Source organism: Neltuma alba, unplaced genomic scaffold (assembly GCF_004799145.2).
Source record: "Neltuma alba isolate B1F8T4 unplaced genomic scaffold, ASM479914v2 tig00012194_pilon, whole genome shotgun sequence".
Classification (NCBI taxonomy): Eukaryota; Viridiplantae; Streptophyta; class Magnoliopsida; order Fabales; family Fabaceae; genus Neltuma; species Neltuma alba.
The window spans coordinates 65,441-86,090 of NW_021636734.1; the positions used below are offsets into that span (position 1 = coordinate 65,441).

The 20,650-nt window shown below is 37.7% G+C and overlaps 4 protein-coding genes across 5 annotated transcripts; 2 read left to right on the plus strand and 2 right to left on the minus strand.

Moving 5' to 3' along the window:
* Window positions 1-1,901: 1,901 nt before the first annotated feature.
* LOC114724644 (protein GrpE-like) lies at window positions 1,902-17,887 on the minus strand. 2 transcript variants are annotated; one of them, XM_028911040.1, is made up of 5 exons: window positions 17,874-17,887; window positions 17,058-17,062; window positions 5,428-5,677; window positions 3,207-3,725; window positions 1,902-2,410 (listed from the first exon to the last, which is right to left on the minus strand). In XM_028911040.1, the coding sequence occupies exons 3-5, from the start codon at window positions 5,665-5,667 to the stop codon at window positions 2,174-2,176; spliced, it is 996 nt and encodes a 331-aa protein (XP_028766873.1). In that variant the 5' UTR covers window positions 5,668-5,677; window positions 17,058-17,062; window positions 17,874-17,887; the 3' UTR covers window positions 1,902-2,173. The 2 variants fall into 2 exon arrangements, with proteins under 2 accessions (XP_028766873.1, XP_028766872.1); XM_028911039.1 differs by lacking the exons at window positions 17,058-17,062; window positions 17,874-17,887 and having other exon boundaries at window positions 5,428-5,715.
* LOC114724643 (GDSL esterase/lipase At3g26430) lies at window positions 7,729-10,522 on the plus strand. The gene is made up of 5 exons (XM_028911038.1): window positions 7,729-8,134; window positions 9,022-9,234; window positions 9,380-9,549; window positions 9,720-9,990; window positions 10,069-10,522. Exons 1-5 carry the CDS (start codon window positions 7,885-7,887, stop codon window positions 10,332-10,334), a joined length of 1,170 nt encoding a protein of 389 aa, XP_028766871.1. The 5' UTR covers window positions 7,729-7,884; the 3' UTR covers window positions 10,335-10,522.
* LOC114724646 (F-box protein At5g07610-like) lies at window positions 11,216-12,517 on the minus strand. The gene has a single exon (XM_028911041.1). The coding sequence runs from the start codon at window positions 12,515-12,517 to the stop codon at window positions 11,216-11,218; it is 1,302 nt and encodes a 433-aa protein (XP_028766874.1).
* LOC114724642 (presenilin-like protein At1g08700) lies at window positions 17,621-19,262 on the plus strand. Its single transcript, XM_028911037.1, has one exon. It carries the CDS (start codon window positions 17,778-17,780, stop codon window positions 19,155-19,157), a length of 1,380 nt encoding a protein of 459 aa, XP_028766870.1. The 5' UTR covers window positions 17,621-17,777; the 3' UTR covers window positions 19,158-19,262.
* Window positions 19,263-20,650: the final 1,388 nt, after the last annotated feature.

Sequence of the window (20,650 nt, forward strand, 5' to 3'; positions counted from 1 at the left end):
GCCGAAATGGTAAGCAGTCTCATCTTGCAAAAAAGAAAACATAAGTTCAAATCCCAGAAAGTACACTGTTGGAAGGGTTTTAATCTTAATGCTCTTGACCCATAAAGATTAGTCGCAAGTCCAAAGTGATACTTTGACTCATACCAGAAGAAAAATACTTCTAAATGTTGGATTTACTAAAAATTAATTAATTCAGGATACTGAAAATATTTCAAAGTGCTGAATGTACTGGAAATTAATTAATTTAAGACACTAATAACTCATATACAATACAACTTTACCTAAATGAAAAAATAAAAAAAACTAGTATCATACAAAAGTAGTATCTTGGGAACAATTACCCACAATAACTTCCCTTTTCGCCCACTCATTAACCGCCTCCTCTGTTTTAAAAAAAAAAAAAAATCTAACAATAACTTCTTAGGATAACGACACAGATATTCTACTAAAAAAAATCATGATTTTTATTTCCCTCATAACTCTCTTTTTATTGATATTACTATTACTATTAAATAAAATTATATGGTGTGTGCGTGTATAATTTCGGCAGGAATAGATCTGTATTCTTGCTAAACAGCCATCGCTATTGCTAACAGTATCAGCTCCTCCTATTTTTCTCAATATCAAAGTTGTCCATTAATATTTAATAAATATTAATATAACCTTATAATACAAAATTTATACAAAATAATGTTATCCATATAGGCCATAAATATTCATGCCCATTCATCTTAGAGTGCCGGCGCAACATTTTTTTGGCCAAAAATTCAATTTTATTTCAGTGCAAATTTCTACATCAGATACCAATCATACAACACTATGCATGGGATTTTATTTCAGCTGTTATATTTGGGCCCCAGAAAAAGATATTTTTTGAAATATTTTCTTAAAATCTATCTGTCTTATGCTATTTCACGTGAAATAATTAAATAAGTGACTCTTTGAATATCGTGGGCCACAAAAAAGACCATCGAGTGTCACGTGAGAACATTCTTATTAAAATCAGAATATGATCCAAATTTTATTAATCAGAATATTATTAAATATGGTCCTTTTTCCGTACAAATTTATAGTACTCCGATTCCGAATATAATGTCCGTTTTATAATGTAAATTTACTCATATAAAGCAAAACTCAGGGCGGAGCCTTGGGGCATCACGATGGGATTGAAGGGAGCCTAGCACAGTAGGCTTAGGAGCGTCGTCCTACGAAGTAGCTCTACCGAGGCCCTAATGCTCCTCTCTCTTTCGACTGAATATGCTGGCATTCTCGAAATGCATGACTTGCCTGGGGAGACTGGGATCTTGAGCTGCAGCTTGTTGACCCAGCTCAAAACCAGTTAGCGAACGCCCTAGCCAGACATGCCCTTGGCAGTAACGTGGGTCTGCAGATTCTTGGCCCCGAGTCACCAGGGGAGCTCTTATTATGAGCTAATCTGACATCCTAGTCGCTTGCTTGTTTGTGTTTTTTTTTCCTTTCGTTGTATCCCAAAAAAAAAAATCTGCATCCTGAGGAATCTTCTTCACTAGATTTCTTAAAGCCTAACATGATCGCTTCGTCGTCTCAGTAAATCGTGATCACCACCAGTAGCTATTGTGAACGAGGATTGGAGTTCTGTTACACGGCACCAATTGCACGAGACGACCAACCCCTATCTCCTCACTTGGCCATCAATTATGGACAAAGACGACCACCAGAAATTGCGTTCCACATGGCTGCCGCTGCCACTGAATCATGATTCAATGCTTTAAGTTCATTCATATTTCATTTGGTACGATACTACTCTTCCGGTCTTAAATATAAGACCCTTAGACTGATGTGTATAAAGATCTTATATTTAGGACCAGAGAAGTATGATACAGTCAAAATACCCTCCAAACAAATGTTTAGGAAATACAAAATTTGAGAAGGGCCACCCGGGGGGGGGGATTCTTTATCAAGCGAAGAATTGTGAATTCCTGGAACAAAGCATTCATGAGAAATAGCTCAACTCTACGAAGCCATGCAAAGCTGAAATCGCAATTCAAAACCTTACAAACAGAATCTTCTTTCTTTAGTAAGAGCCACGCTCCAATGTTTCTTTCGCAACTTTCAAATCCAACATTATACTTCTGGTTATTGAACTTACTGCTACTTCTAGAAAAATGAACCCAGGCGCAAAAAAATTGATCATTCATGCAGACTCCGATTCTGCACTGCCCTCACTTTCTTGACTACTCTCAGGAGTTTCACTTGTATCCTGTTCTTGCGGTTCTTCCCCCTCAGGCTTTGCAGGTCCTGGGCCAGCTGATACCTTCACCATTGAAGGACGCAAGAGTCTTTCCCCGAGTTTGAAACCCTTCCTGAATTCTTCAATTATGATGTCCTCCTCAAATTCGGTGGAATCTTCACGCATAATTGCTTCGTGCAGCTTTCAGAAGTGCAAATTATGATTTATCAATAAATCGCTCAAGCCTTAACATATATAATTAACTCGTAAAACCACCAGCTTGCAGGGATTTCAACTAGTATCCAGATAAAATCATCTAATAAGCCTTAACATATCTAATAAGCAAAGGACTGAAAGTAGTTCTTCGGAACCAAGAATACACATTGAATTCTCCACACATATAATTGTGGGTTTTTTAGTTGGAAAAACTCATCAAGTAGCTTGAATCAATCAAGCACTACTCAGAATTTAATGCGTGTCCAGATATTCAGGAAATCTAAATAAAGTTCAGAGTGTTCAAAAAAGTTTGTCATAGATGACCCCAATATGGCCCAAAAAACAAGAAAAAGGTGGATATTTTTCTATTATCTAAAAACTTTTGTATTCATAAAAGGACCATGCTTAAAAATACCGTGCGGACTGAATGCATTGGAGGATAACCCCAAGCAGATAGGTGTAAATTTAGTTTAAGTCAAACAACTCTAGGGTGATAAAATCAAAAAAGACGACATGAATATCATCATCATGTTGTGTAGCAGATAATTGAACAGGCTGCTCCTCAACAACAGGAACATAGTTGTATTTAGACCATGGGATAAACTTGGTTATAGCTCACCATGAAGCGCTAACAAATACTTGGGCTGATCTACCAGAAGAAGAAATAATTATAGGCAGTAAGGCCAAATAATTATCACCGTTGAAAACTTTTTTTTTTTTGTTGAAGGTCAAATAGGTTTTCCATTTAACACTATAAGCTAGAAGGGTCGAGTAAACTTACCATAGGATCAAAAGGTTTTCCAACTGTCTCCACAGGTTCAACTCCAAGCGAGGTTAGAATTTCAATGAACTGTTTATATATGCTTTGGTAGCTGTTATTTATCTTTTCCTCTCCCTCTGTCTCCACCTTGATCTGAGTTTTTGCTCTCTCAAAATTATCCAGTACTGGCAATAAACTTTCCACAACTTCCCCTTCAGCATTTGTAACCAGTGAAAGGCGTTCTCTTTCGGTCCTCTTGCGGAAATTGTCAAAGTCAGCACTAATTCTCAGAACCCGCTCTTTTTCTATTGATAACTCTTCAGATAAAGAAGCGACTTTTCGTTCAAGACCATTTTTCTCATCTTCAATGGATTTCAACGATGACTCCAACTCAATAATTTTGGTTTCATCATTATTAGTTACTGCTTCTTTGTAAGACTGAAATAACGTTAGAAGGGGTGAATCGGGTGTTTCCTCAGCATCAATAACTTCATTGTCACCTGTATCATCCTCTGCACCGGCAGCACCATCTGAGGAATCCTGTAACATGAACATATCAGACTGCCAGCAATTTGAGAGAGGATCAGGAATCAAATTTCTGGATGCTTCTATTCCCTGTATCAGGAATATTTTAACATTCTGAACCTCAATCATAGATACTCATCCAGTGAGAATTAATGTTCCGTAATGGCAGGGAGGCACTAAAACTACAAAAAAGGAACAACCCCAAAAAAAAAAAATTCCAAAAAATTAAATAGCATACAGCTCGAGATATGATTGCAAGGAAGAAAGTGGCACACTACTAGAAAGAAGTGGCATAAAAAAAATGACTTCGTTTTTTAATAATAAAAAGTGCCCCCTAACAAGAGATATGCACCCCAGGCAACAATGGTGACACAAAAAAATAAATTTTTATTGTTCAAAAATCCATAAAGGAGAATGAGAGACATGGAAGCAAATTCATGGAAGAATTACTCCTACTAACACTAATATACAGGAATTTTTAATCTACCCAAAAATCAGGGGGGGAACATTGAGCACAGTAGATATGTAACGTTAGAATTAATACAAATAATTGAATCAAAGTACTTGAGACGACACCTTCATACCACAAGTAGATACGTACTACTAATTCATCCAAAAACAACAAACAAAAAACAAAAGAAAAAGATATGTACTCCTACTTTTATGTTATGGCTTTTTGCACTTCAAGGAACTACAGATTTTTGGTCTTTTATAAAACACCAAAACAATTGCCAATTTCCACTCAGAGCTTTGCAGATAAAAAAAAAAACACACACACACACACTTCCAATACAATAGTATCATCCTTGCTCCTTAGTGGAAGCTGTAAAGTTTCCAACCTATCAAGTAGTTAAGTTAAGTCGTTATTGAAAGGAGGTCCGAAAAAATGAAATTTGGCGTCAAATAATTGAAGACGTATCCAGGAATCCACAAGTCATTATTCCTGCTTGTGGAAAGTAATTTATTTAATACTATGATTACAATCGATGTGCAGTTTGCATCCTTTGGTTTCAGTAACTGCAATTTACCCATCATTTACCTCATGGCACGGATCAAGACTTTCATTAGTAAGCCATCTAAATGGACCCAAAAGAATTGCAATTTACCATCATCAGCTATTCAGTTCCACGATCAATGAATCACAAAAGTAGAGGCCCTTTTTTGACCAAAAAGAGGCCTTTACTCTTTAAGGAACGAAGAAACTTCCCTGTCTCAATAGATTGGTTCAATTTTTTATACTAACAACACAATTTTGGCCTTGTATTAGTTTAATTCTTTGCCTAGCTACCTTATTGCATCTCTCATTTATCTTCTTTACACTAGCAGCTCCCATCCATATTTCAAAGCCTGGACAACTCTAGTATAACAATCCCCATTTTCCTCTACGTGAATGCATAACATAATCGGGACTCGCAGAATTGTTTGCACGTCAGCATTCAGCCATGACACTCAACCCCCCCCCCCCAAAAAAAAAATCTTCTGGATAACTCAAGTATTGATTCTTCAGAAATTACAGGGACTGAGCGCAAAACACTGATAATCTAGCAGCCACTACATCTCTACATATACTTCCCCCTCATACTTGGCAGCCATAATATACGAAAACAGAACTATCAGGAATGATAATTAAAATGTAATTAATTTAGCATCTCTCGAAAACAAAATTGAACTAATATTAATAATAAACAAAAAAAAAAGAATACATAGAATGACTCACCAGGACTTCTGGTTCGTGAACTTCCTGAGCCTCAGCGGTGTCGGCTTCCCCATTGAAAGCAAAGGGCACAAGCTTTACCACCCGTTGCGATGCTGTATTCCCCAACTGCGGAGAGGCTACAGAAAATGGTCTGAAACTACTGGCGTGTTTCAGGGAGACGCATAAGGGTTTATGAGAAGTGGAAGACAGAGGTGGAAGTGGCGGCCGAAAGGCGGTGGGGGCTCTAAGGGCAGTCGCCATCGCCAGGAGCTCCGAGGGAGAGAGGGATAAGGGCTCGGGGCCGGGAGGGATAAGGGAGTTGGCGAGTGAAGTTGAGTAAACAAGGGGAAAATGTGAGCTGTGGTCAACCATGTCAAAAATTGACCGTTGGATGGATTTTTAGTCGTATGATCAGAGGGCGGCATAGCAATGTAAGCGGCGGGACCCATTCATTCTGAAGAAGCTTCTGGGCTGCTCGCCTCGCCTCGCCTCTTGGCTGTCAGCAGCATTCTGCTCCCTCCTATCCTAATTATAGGAATTAATTAATTAATTTAAAGAGATTAAAAAAATAAGTTTATTTATTTATTTATTTATAATAAATAGGTATTGTCTTTTTTAAAATATTCTTACTAATCAAATGTGTTGGCTAAAACTAGAATTATTAGAATGACTATTTTTTTTTAAAAATTACATAAATATGAGAGACAAAATGGATTAGAGTCTTATATTTAGGACCAAAATAAAAATCAAACAAGGTCTTATATTAAGGACCGGAGGTGGTATTTATGTAGTACTAGTACTGCTTAATTATTTTAATTATAAGCAATCAAAATTATTTTTGATTTGCACCTTTCTACATTTTCTGTCTGTATGTTTGATTCAGGATAATATTGTCTCCGGATTAATTTTTGTAAAGAGGTGAGTTTTCATGTACTTCCTCTGATTCATTTTATAATTTTTAATTAATTATTTTATATAAGTTAAAGAAGTTACCTAAAATTAATTATTCTTGACAAAATCTCAAAATTATTCTACATACAAATTAATTGGAAAAGCTGGTTAATCAGTTTACATATTTTAAAATTAGTTAAGGATACTATGTAAGAAAATTAATACTATCTCCGGTTCTTAATATAAGAGTTAGTTCGACTTTTTTTTAATGCTAAATGTAAGACCCCAATTCACTTTGTCTCTTATATTTGTCATTTTTTTAAAAGATAATCTTTATAATAACGATAGTTCTAATCAATACATTCGATCAACAAAAATATTTTAAAAAAATAATATTTATTTATTATAAATAACTATCTTAAATAACTTTTTAATTTCCTCGGATTAATCAAATAGTTGGCCGACTAGTATTTTATACAAAACATGTACCTCTCGGCGCTCCTACGCTTGGATGATGCTTTTGATCCTAACGCATTTGTGGGCGTAATGCCTAAGAAAAGAGTTTTTGGGCCCGCGCAAGTGAGTTTTTCTTTTTTTTTTTGGGCCATCACAACTGAGTCTAATGTTATCAACCAAAAATCAGAAACAAAGTTAGAAGCTTAGGAATATAAAATAAATATATAAAAAAACATATCGGGAAATAAAAAATACTTTTTTAAAATTAAATATCTCAGACTGGTCCCTGCTCTCTAGTATCGTATCTATGGGGGAAAAAATTTTTATTAATCACTCTCATCCTCCCGACAAAATTTAAGAGGTTAACCTAACAACTATGACAGTTTATATTTTGCCAATTCGATTTGATTTTAATAAGTCCTAATAACTTTAATTCAATCATAACTCAGTTTTTACATTTTAATTTATACAGCTCAAATTTAACCATTTAAAGTATGCCGTGATCTTGGAAACTTAAATTTTAAATAATCAAAACTATAAAGAGTGAGTTTACAGTAACCTACACAGGTGTAATTGCATTGTAGAGAGTTATAATTGAGTTAAAATCATAAGAATAAAAAATTAACTTTCTCATTTTAAAATTTCAGGCAGCCATGCAAATTAAGAAGCCTACACAGGTAAAAGATTAAATCACGAAGCAATGTTTCCGGGGCATCAAGTAGTAAGCACATCATATTATTCATTTGCATCAAACGACATTAATCACCACGGATAAGCATTATGCATTGCGGTGAGCGAATTAAAACTGTTAGGATTCATATTTAATTATATTAATGTTTTTATAATATCAAAAGGAGTCCAGAGGTCACGGACGTGGGGATAGAAGGTAATCACCCACAAAGCTTGAAATAGGAAGAAGGCTGTCCTTTTTTGGGCTCATAGCGGTGCCCGACTCTGATTCTCTGAATCTTCTCTGACACATTTCTATAAATAAAATAATACAATACGCAATAAAGGTCCCCTTTTGCTTTCTATTATTTCTTTTGGATACAGTCATACTTGCTGTCTTCAACTCACCCAAGCCTCCGTTCTTCTCCTTTCTCCCAGACCTTGGCCGCCGGAACTAGCAATATGAGGTTGATTCCAAGTTGTGCTCTGTGTTTGTGGCTTTTCATCTCAGTGGTACTGAATCCAGAGCCATTGTTATTAGATGCTTCAAGGGACTGTGATTTTCCGGCCATCTTCAACTTTGGAGACTCCAATTCTGACACCGGTGGTCTCTCTGCTGCCTTCGGCCAAGCCGGTCCTCCTCATGGCGAGTCCTTCTTCCGCCACCCTGCCGGACGCTACTGCGACGGCCGTCTTGTCATTGATTTCATAGGTACCTTCCACCTTTTTCTCTCCTCTCTCCCTGTCAATCTCCGACTCCTATTCAGTCGATTTATTCAGATTCAGATCCCAATTTTGTTGTGTTTGCAACAGTCCATGTCATGGATACTACATGCGAACACATCAGTCCACAGTTCTACCGCCTTGGAAGAACAGCGTGGTCATTTTCTGATTTCTGTAGACGATTTTGAGAAAAGATCGCTTATTGTTTTTTATTATATCAAGGCGGCGACAAACATGTTATGTTTAATTTTTATTTTATTGCCCTTCTGTTAGACTATTGGGTCTGTGCTGTTGCTACTAACGCATAAAACAAAAAAGCATTAAAAAGGAGCGTGATGCAATAACTTAAGGTCGATCTGTTTCCCCTATTAAAAATAGTTTCGCCATTCTTAACGTGATCGACCGGTTTAAATTTCAATTTTATGCATAACTGATGACTAATTAGTGCCAATTAATCCATGACAGTTCTAAAATCATCTTTTAGCACTAAACACACGAATTTATGAAGCCCTGTGGCCCTGAATTTCTGGTAATTAATGTAAAATCGTGTCGGCATCAGTCAAAATAAGAGGTAATGGCCAGATGCGGTAAATATCATTTGTTTCTAAAAATTGTTTGGATAGATTCAAAATATAGTTTTGAAAGTGTTTTTATGTGGTGTATGGATTGTCTCGTTTTGATCTTTTCTTCTGAAGATTCTACTTTTCAGATACGAGGCTAACACTGATATGAGATTGCACCAAGATATTTCGCTCAAATTATTAGAAGAGTTACTCTGATCTTTTGTAGACTCGCAGTCATCTAGCTGTGAGAATTAACTATTGGTGACAGAGATCTTTTGTTTTTTTTTTTAAATAAAAAATTGGTCGTCAAAAGCTAAGGAGCTGGGTCTACCATATTTGAATGCTTTCCTTGATTCGGTTGGCTCAAATTTTACGCATGGAGCCAACTTTGCCACGGCGGGATCCACCATCAGGCCCCAGAATACAACCCTTCATCAGGTTGGTGGGTTCAGTCCTTTCTCTCTGGACGTCCAGTTCGTTCAATTCAGTGATTTCCAGCGCAGATCTCAAACTTTTCGCAATAAAGGTATTGGCTGTGTCTATACGCCTCTCATTTTCTCTTCCCTATCCATTCCCAAAAAACCTAACCACAACTAAAGATACGGTCAGTGTTAACTTGAGAATTTACCTTGACGTGGATGTCATGGATTTTTTTTATTTTTTTCCTTCAGGAGGATTATATACAGCATTGCTGCCAAAAGCACAAGACTTTTCTCGTGCATTATACACTTTCGATATTGGGCAGAACGACTTGACGGCAGGTTATTTCCATAACATGTCCACTGATCAAGTCAAAGCATATGTTCCTGATGTTTTAGCACAGTTCAACAACATCGTGAAGGTGAACTAAAAGTCCTAGATTAAAAAATCTTGTGCTTTCACATTTATGCTTTTGGTGTTCAGAACGCAGTCAATTACAGAAAGTCTAATTTGAACACAAGTTAAGAGGAAGGTTAATGTTATCTCTTCTCACCAAGGAAACTAACTCTGTTACTTGGTGCTTTTGATTAGTATGTATATGATCACGGAGGAAGGTCGTTCTGGATACACAATACAGGTCCAGTTGGTTGTTTGCCATACATAATGGACCTTCGTCCGCTGAAAACAACTGAGGTGGATAGAGCCGGATGTGCCATCCCTTACAACGAAGTTGCTCGTTATTTCAATCGTCGATTGAAAGCAGTTGTGCTTCAACTCAGAAAGAAACTTCCCTTGGCTGCGATCACCTACGTTGATGTCTACTCCGTCAAGTACTCCCTCATCAGTCAAGCAAAGAAGCATGGTGAGTTCTTCTGTATAAGTTTTGTTTGATGCATGTGAGAGAGTGATCTTTGGTGAGAGTTTTGGTTGATGAATGCAGGTTTCATGGAACCCCTGAGAGCTTGCTGTGGGCATGGTGGGAAGTACAACTTCAATAAAAATATTGGGTGTGGAGGAAAGATAAAGGTTCGTGGGAAAGAGGTGTTAGTGGGAAAACCATGCGGGGATCCATCGGTTTGGGTCAATTGGGATGGGGTGCACTACACTCAGGCAGCTAATAAATGGGTATTTGAACAAATTGTGGACGGATCATTTTCTGATCCTCCTATTCCACTGAACAAGGCATGCCATAGGCACCACAATTGAAGAGGTCTAATTTCACGAATCAATAAAAATATTTGAGTGCAAGAGCCGATCGTTTTATTGCTCAGTCATACAATTTCATCTGTGAAGTATGGATACTTTGAAAGAGGAGCTGAGTTCATGTTCGACGCGTACTGGATATTCGCGTTGAATAACCACGCACATTTCAAATAAATCTCAGGTCATTGTGTGTATGTTAATGCTGCGTCCTGTGTCCCCATGTCAATGTCTCTGCTTCCAGTAAGTCCATTCCCCAGTACCTCCTAAAGCATCCCATGCTTCGAAAGATCTGGACGACTTCTTTTTTCCCCCTTTATTTTTGTGGCCGACAACTCGCTTCGAAGTTTTAATTTGATAGACATATATAAAAGAGAAAGTAAAATAAATATTACAAACAGAACAACTTAAATCACTGTATTAGACACGACTATAATTTCATTTATCGTATACAAATCATCAAGTCTTATTGATAACTTACATGCGTTAATCATCCGACCTGTGTGAGCTTTTAAAGCTGAAGAAAAACATTAGACGTTAACCGACACGAAGCACTACTTACTGGGAACACCTGAACGACATTACGGAGCTAGAAGGCCCCGAGAGACATTGCATGCTCAGCTGAACGGTACGGGGTTCAACAGAGCATTACTGTTAAGTTGAGCAAATCGGATATGTATTGGTTTTTCCTCGAGCAATAGAGCTGACCTTCAAATATATACACATGTCCAAGCCATCTCCCTTAAGAGGACGCATACCAGCTTGGTAGTTCTATATGAAAGTTAAGGCGAAAAAAGAGCTCCCCTGTTTAGCCTGCCACAAGCGGTCATGGCTCGTGTTACATGTTTGATATGACACAGTCCATAAATACTTAGGCTTGTGACTCCTCATGCGGTTGGTGGTCCAAGAATGGAAAGGCTCTCAAAGTACTGAAATGCTTCACTGCGTTCATGAGGAAATGGAGCGCAACCATCAGGCATGACACAGAGCTCTAAATCACAGAGCTGCCTTGAAGTATGATTCACCAGATTAAAGGACATGACTCTGCCATCCACGAGCAACACGACCAAGGAGTCCTCTTCCTTCGGTTGACGAAGAACACACAAGATAGAAAAGGATTCATTCTTTTTCTTGAAATACCAAATCAGCTCCGGGAATGAATTCTGCATCGGAGCGAGATCCACATGGTATCTCACAGACCACCCAGAGTAATCTTCATTAATCTCCAAAATATCAAACACTACACGTTGATGAGGCTCCATCACTATCATATGCAGATGACCCCTGGACTCCCCAAAATACGCAAGATTCCAGTATTCCCAATCATCGCTAACTGGTGGCATTGGCAGAGCTTTTACGCACTGGCTGTCCACCTCAAAATACACAGAATCCTCACCTTGGCTGGACCAGTGAATGGCACCGTTGCAGTAAACACCAGCATGAATGGCCAAACTGAAGGGAGCAATGAAACAAACACCACGTTCGCTCCAAGAATCAGTCTCCGAAGCATACACTCGAATTTCAAGGCTAGGACCGTCGTCGGTAACTCCTGAAATTCCCGATGAGATTGAAATGACTTTATAGTGCGGGGATCTCGAAGGGTCAAAAGCCAAATTAAGCGTTATCAAGTTATTCCTAACTTCCCGGTCTGGCAAAGCAACGACAGCGAACTGCTTGGTGGTGGGGTTGCAGACAAAATACCTGAAGCCACAGTCATCGTCGGTCACAACAGAAGCACAATAATCGGCAGAGGTAGGGAAGGGGAAATAGGAGGCCCAGGGTACAGACATGTGTTCTTCCAGCGGCATGAGGAAGCCAGAGGAACAAAGAAGCAGCCCATTGCATGATTGAAGAATGGTAACGCGAGGAACGTTGAGGTAATCAAAATAGGGAATGCGAACAACAGGTGAACAAGAGTTGGAAGTTCGGAGAGGGACGATTTGGAAGTGAGGAGAAGGTCTGTAATTATTGTTGAGGAGGAGGGCGCTAGGGACGGCGTGAGGGATGTGGTGGCGAAGAGTGTGGGAGCGACAGAATTGTGGATCGGAGATGAGAGTCAACCAGTGCTTCGAAACGCATTTGAATTTGAGCAGTGGTTTGGCAGGCACTCGCAGGAGTATCTCCATCAGAATATCAACGTTTCCAGCGACTGCTTCGGCTACAGCGCCGGTGCCGGCAACTCTCTTCATAGTGATGCTAGGAGTCGGGGAGGGAAGCTCGAAATCGAAAATGAAGAGAGAACGACGGGCACGTCACGTTTTCGCATGACACAGAATCCATTTAAGTTTGGTTCGTTCATTTTATTATGTACTGCCTCCTAGTATTAATTATAAAAATTTGTTTATCATCTATAGATAAATTCTTATAAACAAAATCTTATAATTATAATTAGAACCGGAAATATTACTTAAACATTTTTTATTAGCTATTCGTGTTAGATGCGTCGGAAATATTGAATAGTGAATACCTTGTGATCCTTTTTTTTTTATTTATTTGCAATCACGTTAAAACTTGAAATAAACTGAAGAATTTTTAAAGATCAATTAAGCATTTTTTTTTAGTTTATTTTTATCGCATACGAATGCTATTCATAAGTCCGTAACTTAAATACTACGGCAACAACTACTCAACCGGTAAGTGTGGAAACAGACTTACAGAGCAGAGCGGCTTCTCATCGACGAAAGAAGCTTCGAGTTGGAGAATATTTAGCTAGTTAGGTCCCTTGCACGCAGCGGACATCTTTGAAACATGAATAAATAATCATTTTATATTATTGGAACATAAACTGCATCATTTATTAAATATTTAGTACTAGTATTTGATGTTAAACTTATAACAATTTTTATTTAAAAACTATAAATTGTAGAGTACTACTTGTCGGCAGGAAAAAAAAACTTCATGCACCGTCTACGTTCCTGTTTAATTGCCATTTTTTAAACTAAACACTACTTTAATATTTTGAAGATAATACAAGTAATGATTTCTCCAATTATACCTTAGTATTAATTAATTTTAGAAGTTTCAAGCAATATTACTTGTCAAAATAGATGAAGGACACATTAAAACACTTGGAAAAATAATTTGACACGGTCACAATATTTATTAATTTATGTGCTTAAAAAAGCAAGGAGGGAGGGGAAAGCATAGGAATCAGTTCGCTTGTTCATTGTAGTAGTTAGTACTCCTCCGGTCCTAATTATAAGACCCAATTGACTTATTTGAGGAGATTAAGGAAGTAAGTTAAGTTGGTTATTTATAATAAATAAGTGTTGTTATTTCTAAAATATCCTTGCTAATTAAGTATATTGGTTAAAACTATCATTATTAGAAGGATTATCTTGGAAAAAAATGCATAAATATAAGAGAGAAAATGGATTGGGTCTTATAATTAGGACCAAATAAAAAGTCAAATTGGGTCTTATAATAAGGACCGGAGGAGTATCATGATATTTCTCCCGGTAGTGAAATTTACCCTATTGAGATATAGTTTTAATGGTTTAATTTTAAAATTTTTAACTCATAATTTTAAATAAAAAATCTTTTTTTGTTGAAAAACTATGATTGAAAGATTATATTTATATAAAATTTAAATTTTGACCATCGATGTCAAATTTGAAAGATAGAGATTTGAAAAGTATTATATCACTGTGATGAGCACCAAAACTGATTCTGAAAAAACTGATGATAGCGCCCCAAAAATTGTCGGGGAAGAGGACAAGAAAAATTGCAGATATGCTAAAGCGAAAGCAGAATGATAATGACCGATGAGGGAGGAGAAAGCAACGAACGCGCGCGGTCTGGGCTAAAAGAGGAGATCAATATGTTACGCAGGGAAGGATTTTGCGTGAGATTAGAAAGATAAACATGAAACAGAGGAAAGAGAGGTTTGTCGTTTACACGAAATGGGTCATGGAAGATGAACCTTGTCGTTTGTGCGTTGTGACGCCAATGCATTTGAGGGTCCACCATCATCAACCCCAACCAATCAAAACACTTCACCTGTAAACGTAATCATTATTCAGTCCCCATTCGGAGTCGGCAACCCCTCTCTCCCGACCTCACTCCATCCCCATCCTCACCCACAACGTTGTGTATGTGTAATATACATACATGAACGTTTATGAATATATATGTGTGTGTGTACGTACGTATGTGTGTAGATGCACGGCTTGTGAGATGTGTGCGTGTGTGAATTCCCCTGCGAATCCCATTATCTGATCTGCAGTGCTAAGATGGTGTTTGAAAGATTAAAAGTGACTGAGGAATTTTATCTCGGTGAAGACACTTTTTAAAAGTGTTTTTGTGATCACCTAACACCCCCTAAACTAATAAACAGAAATGCGACCAAATTATTAGCAGTTCTTGAGTCCTTCAACGGTGCTCTTTTGGTTGAGCCCTCCCAGCAACGACTCATACCTGGAAACCCACTTCTTTGATCAAAACTTTGCTTCAATGCTTCGTGCATCGTCAACCTGCTATGCCATTTTTATTCTTCGGTTGAGATCCGTATAAGCATGCAGAATGTAGACCCTGCATTTTTCCATGCAAGACTCCCAGGTTTTTTTTTCTTTTTTTTTTTGGCTAAAACATAGCTATCTTCTTATTGGAGGCATTGTCGGGTACTAAACGTAGACACTTTTTCCAGTAAAAATTCAAATCACGTTGTGAGGCACTAACTCTTTTTACTAGATCCTAACACTGTTAGTAGTCCTGGGGTTTAATTTTCACAGAACGAACGAATTCGTCTTGAGCATCATCCTGACCAGAATCAAAAGGCCCCAGGCTAGCGATGAGAATGGGATGCGGCGTAGTGAATGGGCTGACCGTGAACCTGAGACTAATGGACTATAAGACGCCGAGTGGACTGACATGGAACAAACCTATTGGGTATTTAGATGGAGGAAGATGGGGGCCTGTGGACAGTGGAGATTATTATGGTTTATGAAGATTCCTCTCCTGTTGCCGACAGAGGTTGGGTCTAGCATAAAAAACTAATACCCCACAACATGAACCAATATTCGAATCTCTGGTAGAAGAGGTGTCCACATTTAGTACCCGACAGTACATCGAATAGGATTGTTTCTAATAGGAAGATACCTATACTTTAGCAAAAAAAAGATTCCTCTCTCTGTTGTGAATAAGAATAAAAATTAGATTCAATAAAAGGACTAATCCTACGAGAGATATGTCTATTTTTAATACTCAATTATTCTTCAAATAATATTACCTCTAATAAAAAATTATTGTAAAAAAAAAATCTTTTTACTGTAATTTTCTTTCTCGTCTTTTTTTGATCTCTTAGTATTATAGTTTTGAGACTCGTTACGATAGCCTCTGAGATTTATCTTGCAGCTGCATCTGTTAAGCTTTTATTGTCAAGTGTGATCATAACAGGGGGGATGTATGGTTCGGATGAAGTGTAGGCGAAAGCTCGGAGATACGATGAACGTAGAAATATATAAATACATACGCATACAAAGTTAAACAAAATTGATTATGGGAAAAAAATAACACTACTTCCTGTTTTAATTGTAAGATTTTATTTATATACTACAAATGAAGTCTCAGAGATCGTACTGCATAGAAATTCTCAAATAAAAGGACCTGCATGGATAGAGCACATCCAGTCATCCAGTCTAACTAAGATGATTAAGCAGCATTTTATTTTATGAAACGCACAAAAGTTTTGTTAGGGGAAAAATACATTGATTTTTTTTTTTAAATTTTTATCGGACGAAAGTTTAAATTAGCAAAGGAGTCCGTCCAACTCAGTTCTTGAACAGGCCATGACATTTTTTTTTTAAAAACAATTCATCTATGAGCAAAGTCACACGTGCGTTTTTTTATATGTGCATCATTTAAAATTTTTATTTGGAGAAGTAGTGAATAAATGGTTTTTAATGCTAACATAACAAATATATAAATTTTCTATTAGATATGTATTCATCACTTCATTATTAATCGTTTGTTCATTATGTTTTAATTAAATTAAGCATAGCAGTTGAGTTAAATTTTTTATACCCCTTATATCAAGTTCTTCAATCATATATGATCATGTGTCATATTTTTAAAATATTATTTCTCTGGTTCTAAATGTAAAATCTATCCTGTGTAATTATTTACAACTCAAAAAGTATCACTAAACTATAAATTCACTTGAAAAAAATTAACACAGGATCAGGTGTACTTGAAATATTTGATATAATAGATACAAAAAAACTTAATATAAGTGATTTTTTTAATTAGAAATCGTTTTGATAATTGCACCCAAATCTTTTGATTAAAAGAATCAAAACCTCTTTTTTTTTTCTTTCATAAATAGGCAGGTGACGCCGATGAAAAACAACCAACATTACAGAATCTCAATTAACAATGAGCAACCAGAAATAAATAAAAAATATAGGAAAAGGGCCAGTAACTTTAACGCCTGTTCAAGAAAATAAGGGTAAGAAGAAAATAATGTCCTTCATGATATTTCCTGGTCCAATTGTTGTGCTTGTAAGATAAGTAAACTGCTTACAATGACTATAAAAGTTCATTTTTAAATGAATTATTTATTTTTATATTCTGAATTAAATAAACCAGATTATATGCTTATTTATAAAAACTCTCATGTTATAGACTATCTCCAATCCTTAATATAATAGTTAGTTGATTAATTTGAGTAAATTAAGAAAGTTTGTTAAGTTAGTTATTTGTAACAAACATGTCTTATTTTTTCTAAAATACCCTTACTGGACATATGTATTAGTTAGGGAACCTTTAACATGTGTGACTATTATAAGAATTACTTTAAAAAACATAGATAAATATAAGAGATAAAATGAATTAAAATATTATATTTATAATCAAATTAAAAATTAAATAAACTTTTATATTAAAAATTGAAAGTAGTATTTTTATATACATAGAGTATTAGGTTAATAGCCTTGAGAAAGGTGAATATGTGGATTTCCGCTGTCACCAGACAATATTGCTTCCTGTGCAGCATCAATTAAATGGATCCCTAAGTCAGGTACTGTTTTGGGAATTTGGCATGAAGAAGAGAAGTCTCGAGAATCAAAAAGCAAATACAGTACTAATAGAATTGGGTTTTGCGTATCAGTCCCCAAAAAAAAAAAGGGGTATAGCGTAAGAGGTTAATGGCTGTGCCCAAAAAAAAAAAGAAATCAAACACGAAGTTTGAAGTCTAGGAGAAAGTTCAGGCAAAAAATTAAAAAGGGGGGGGGGGATCCAGTGGAAAAGTAAACGCTGGATGCTCACAAGCAAATAGAGTTATAGAGACGCTGAAAGCTGTTGGGGTAGAGAGATGGAAATGAAAAGATAACTTGAGCTCTGAATCTGATCGATGCCCCCAAACCCCCATATGCAATAGCCAAAATCCGAAGCGGTCCACACCCGGCCCCTGCTCGACGAAATTCCTCGCCCGGGATAATCGTCTGAATCACCATGGAGTCAAGCATTCTGGATTCCATTGGCGTAGAGATCATCGGGGTGATGTCCCCTGTCTCCATCTGTATGCTCCTCGTTGTCCTCCTCGTCTACTCCCTCTCTTCCTCCAATCCCTTCTCTCCCGCTTCTGTCGATACCATTCGCACCGCTGCCAACCTTGTCTACGTCGAGAACCCTTCCGACTCTGCTTCCCAGAAGCTCGAAGGTGCTCTTCTGAATGCTTTGGTCTTCGTCATCTTAATTGCCATCGTCACTTTCCTCCTTGTTCTTCTTTATTATTACAACTTCACCAATTTCCTCAAGAACTACATGCGCTTCTCCGCCTTCTTCGTTCTTGGCACCATGGGCGGATCCATCTTCTTGTCCGTCATCGAAAAGTTCTCTATTCCTGTTGATTCCGTCACTTGTTTTCTTCTTCTTTTCAATTTCACCGTTGTTGGTGTTCTCTCCGTGTTTTCGGTTGGGATCCCAATTTTACTGAGGCAAACCTACATGGTTTGTCTGGGGATTATTGTGGCGGCCTGGTTCACGAAATTGCCCGAGTGGACTACTTGGGTTTTGCTTGTCGCATTGGCTGTGTATGATTTGGTGGCTGTTTTGGCTCCCGGTGGCCCGCTTAAGCTGTTGGTGGATTTGGCCTCAACTAGGGATGAAGAGCTTCCTGCCTTGGTGTACGAGGCTCGACCTACGGTCGCTCGAACTGGGAATCGCGGGGCTTCGTCTTTAGGGTTTTTGGTCGCTGGAGTTTCAGATTCTTCGTCAATCGAGCTTCAAGCAGTGTCAAGGGACAACGTCAATAGACATGAGAACGAGAGTGGCAGCAATGCCGACTATTCTGCAGTGACCTTGGGGGATTTTCAGAATGAGGAGGCTCACAGTGACAGAGATGATGGGGAGAGGTCGCCACTGGTGGGTAATGCGCGAGAAAAGCATTCATCGAGTAGTGATTCGTCGCAATATTCGACAGTTGTCGGTCCATCCAGTCGAGGTCAGCATTTTAATGGCAGGGACCATGAGATTGTGGGTGAGGAAACATCTCCTCTTGTAGAAATGATGGAAATGGGAAATGAAGGAAGGCAGTCGAGGGCTGGTGATGTGGAGATTGCTGATAGGGGTATTAAACTTGGGCTTGGAGATTTTGTTTTCTACAGTGTCCTTGTGGGTAGAGCTGCAATGTATGACCTTATGACAGTGTATGCTTGTTACCTTGCAATCATATCAGGACTAGGTTGCACTCTAATTTTGTTGTCAGTGTGCCGTCGAGCTTTGCCTGCACTTCCTATTTCTATCACACTGGGTGTTATTTTTTATTTCTTGACACGATTATTAATGGAGCCCTTCATTGTCGGTGCAGCCACAAATTTAGTGATGTTTTGAACTGGCGTTGTTTTCTTAGAGTGACAGATAATGAGAATTGTTAGAGATACACTAATCATTTCATAGGCAGGAAATTTGTTATTGGAGTTAAGAGTTAGTGCTCCGTTGTTGTCGTCTACTTTCAAGTTACATGTATTTTCTCATCATCAAATTATTTTTTCGGGGATTAGATAGTGTTGCAATTTATTATCACCAGAATGCGCATTTGGAATGCAACCTTTTTCTCACCCTTTGCCGTGGAGCTTGTAAACTTAGCACCTGTATTGTACTGCTAATGCAGTTGTCTAAGACTTTTGGCGTGCATGAGGTATGTAGAAAATAAGTGGTAATGGTGGAACTCCTTTTCTGTCTTATATTAATAGCTTATAAGTAGCCTCCTCCAATGAAGGAAATGGGACTCTTGCAATAAGTAGTTTGAGCTTACACAAAGAAACAGTGCATTACAGCCATGAAAGTAGTGAAAGAAAACAGAGAAGACAAAAATAATGTAGAAGAGACGCAGCTTCTTCCTCAGCCTAGTGTTGGAGAGATCAGGCACTTCCCTCACAACAAACCAAATATTTTCTTACCTCCTCTTAGGCCCCAAACCCCTCAATAAACCTCTCCAACCCTATAGACACACTCTCCCCAACTCACCCAGTTCACGTCCCTCGTGTGAGGTACAGCATTGGTCAGCCCACTCAGCCCAAGATCTACGGGGTCCATCAGGTAAGTGCACATTAGTACAATATACCAGTTTAACACTGCTTGCTTATGTATATTCGTTACATAAATCCCATGATAGAATGCCTTTTCCTTTCATATTTTGCTATTTTGAGGGTATGCTTATGCACATGCTTTTACAACTTTCCAGTATGCTTCAATTATGGTGAGCCCCTCTTATATGCCAAACAAGGATAAGGTTGTTTCATGCATCGTAAAGCAGTGTCCTTGTAGCCATTAACTTGCACCAAGTTGAAAATTATGTTGACTGGTGTATGTGTTCTATCACAATTTATGTTAAATGACATAAATTTGTTTACATATATTTGAATTTAGAGCTACGAGTGCATGAGCAAATTAGTCATGCATAGTAATGCAAGCACTTAGATTCTAATTTTTCTTGTATCAACAAGTTCATCAATGCCTGGCCATTTTATTCCTAACTTCATGTTTGTGCGTCATAGATAGAAGACTCTCTTTTAAGGATATCACCTATATGACCTAATTTTGAGTGAAAGGTGCTCTTACTGATTTCAGTTTGTAGCCTCTGTAATGGCTTCCCCCTTTGGGGTACAAAATGGTTTGGTTCGTTTAGATTTGATTAGTTCCTGGCTTCACTTCTGTTGTTTTACTGTATTTTCCTTCCTTTTCTGAGACAGGTGTTGGCTTTTCTCCCCATCAAGTTTAATTCCCAGTCTCGTATATGTTTCTGTGGTAAAATATCTGGGTATCTTTCTGATTATAGTGTATGAGATTTAGACAACGTTGGCAACATGAATAGAGAGTATAAG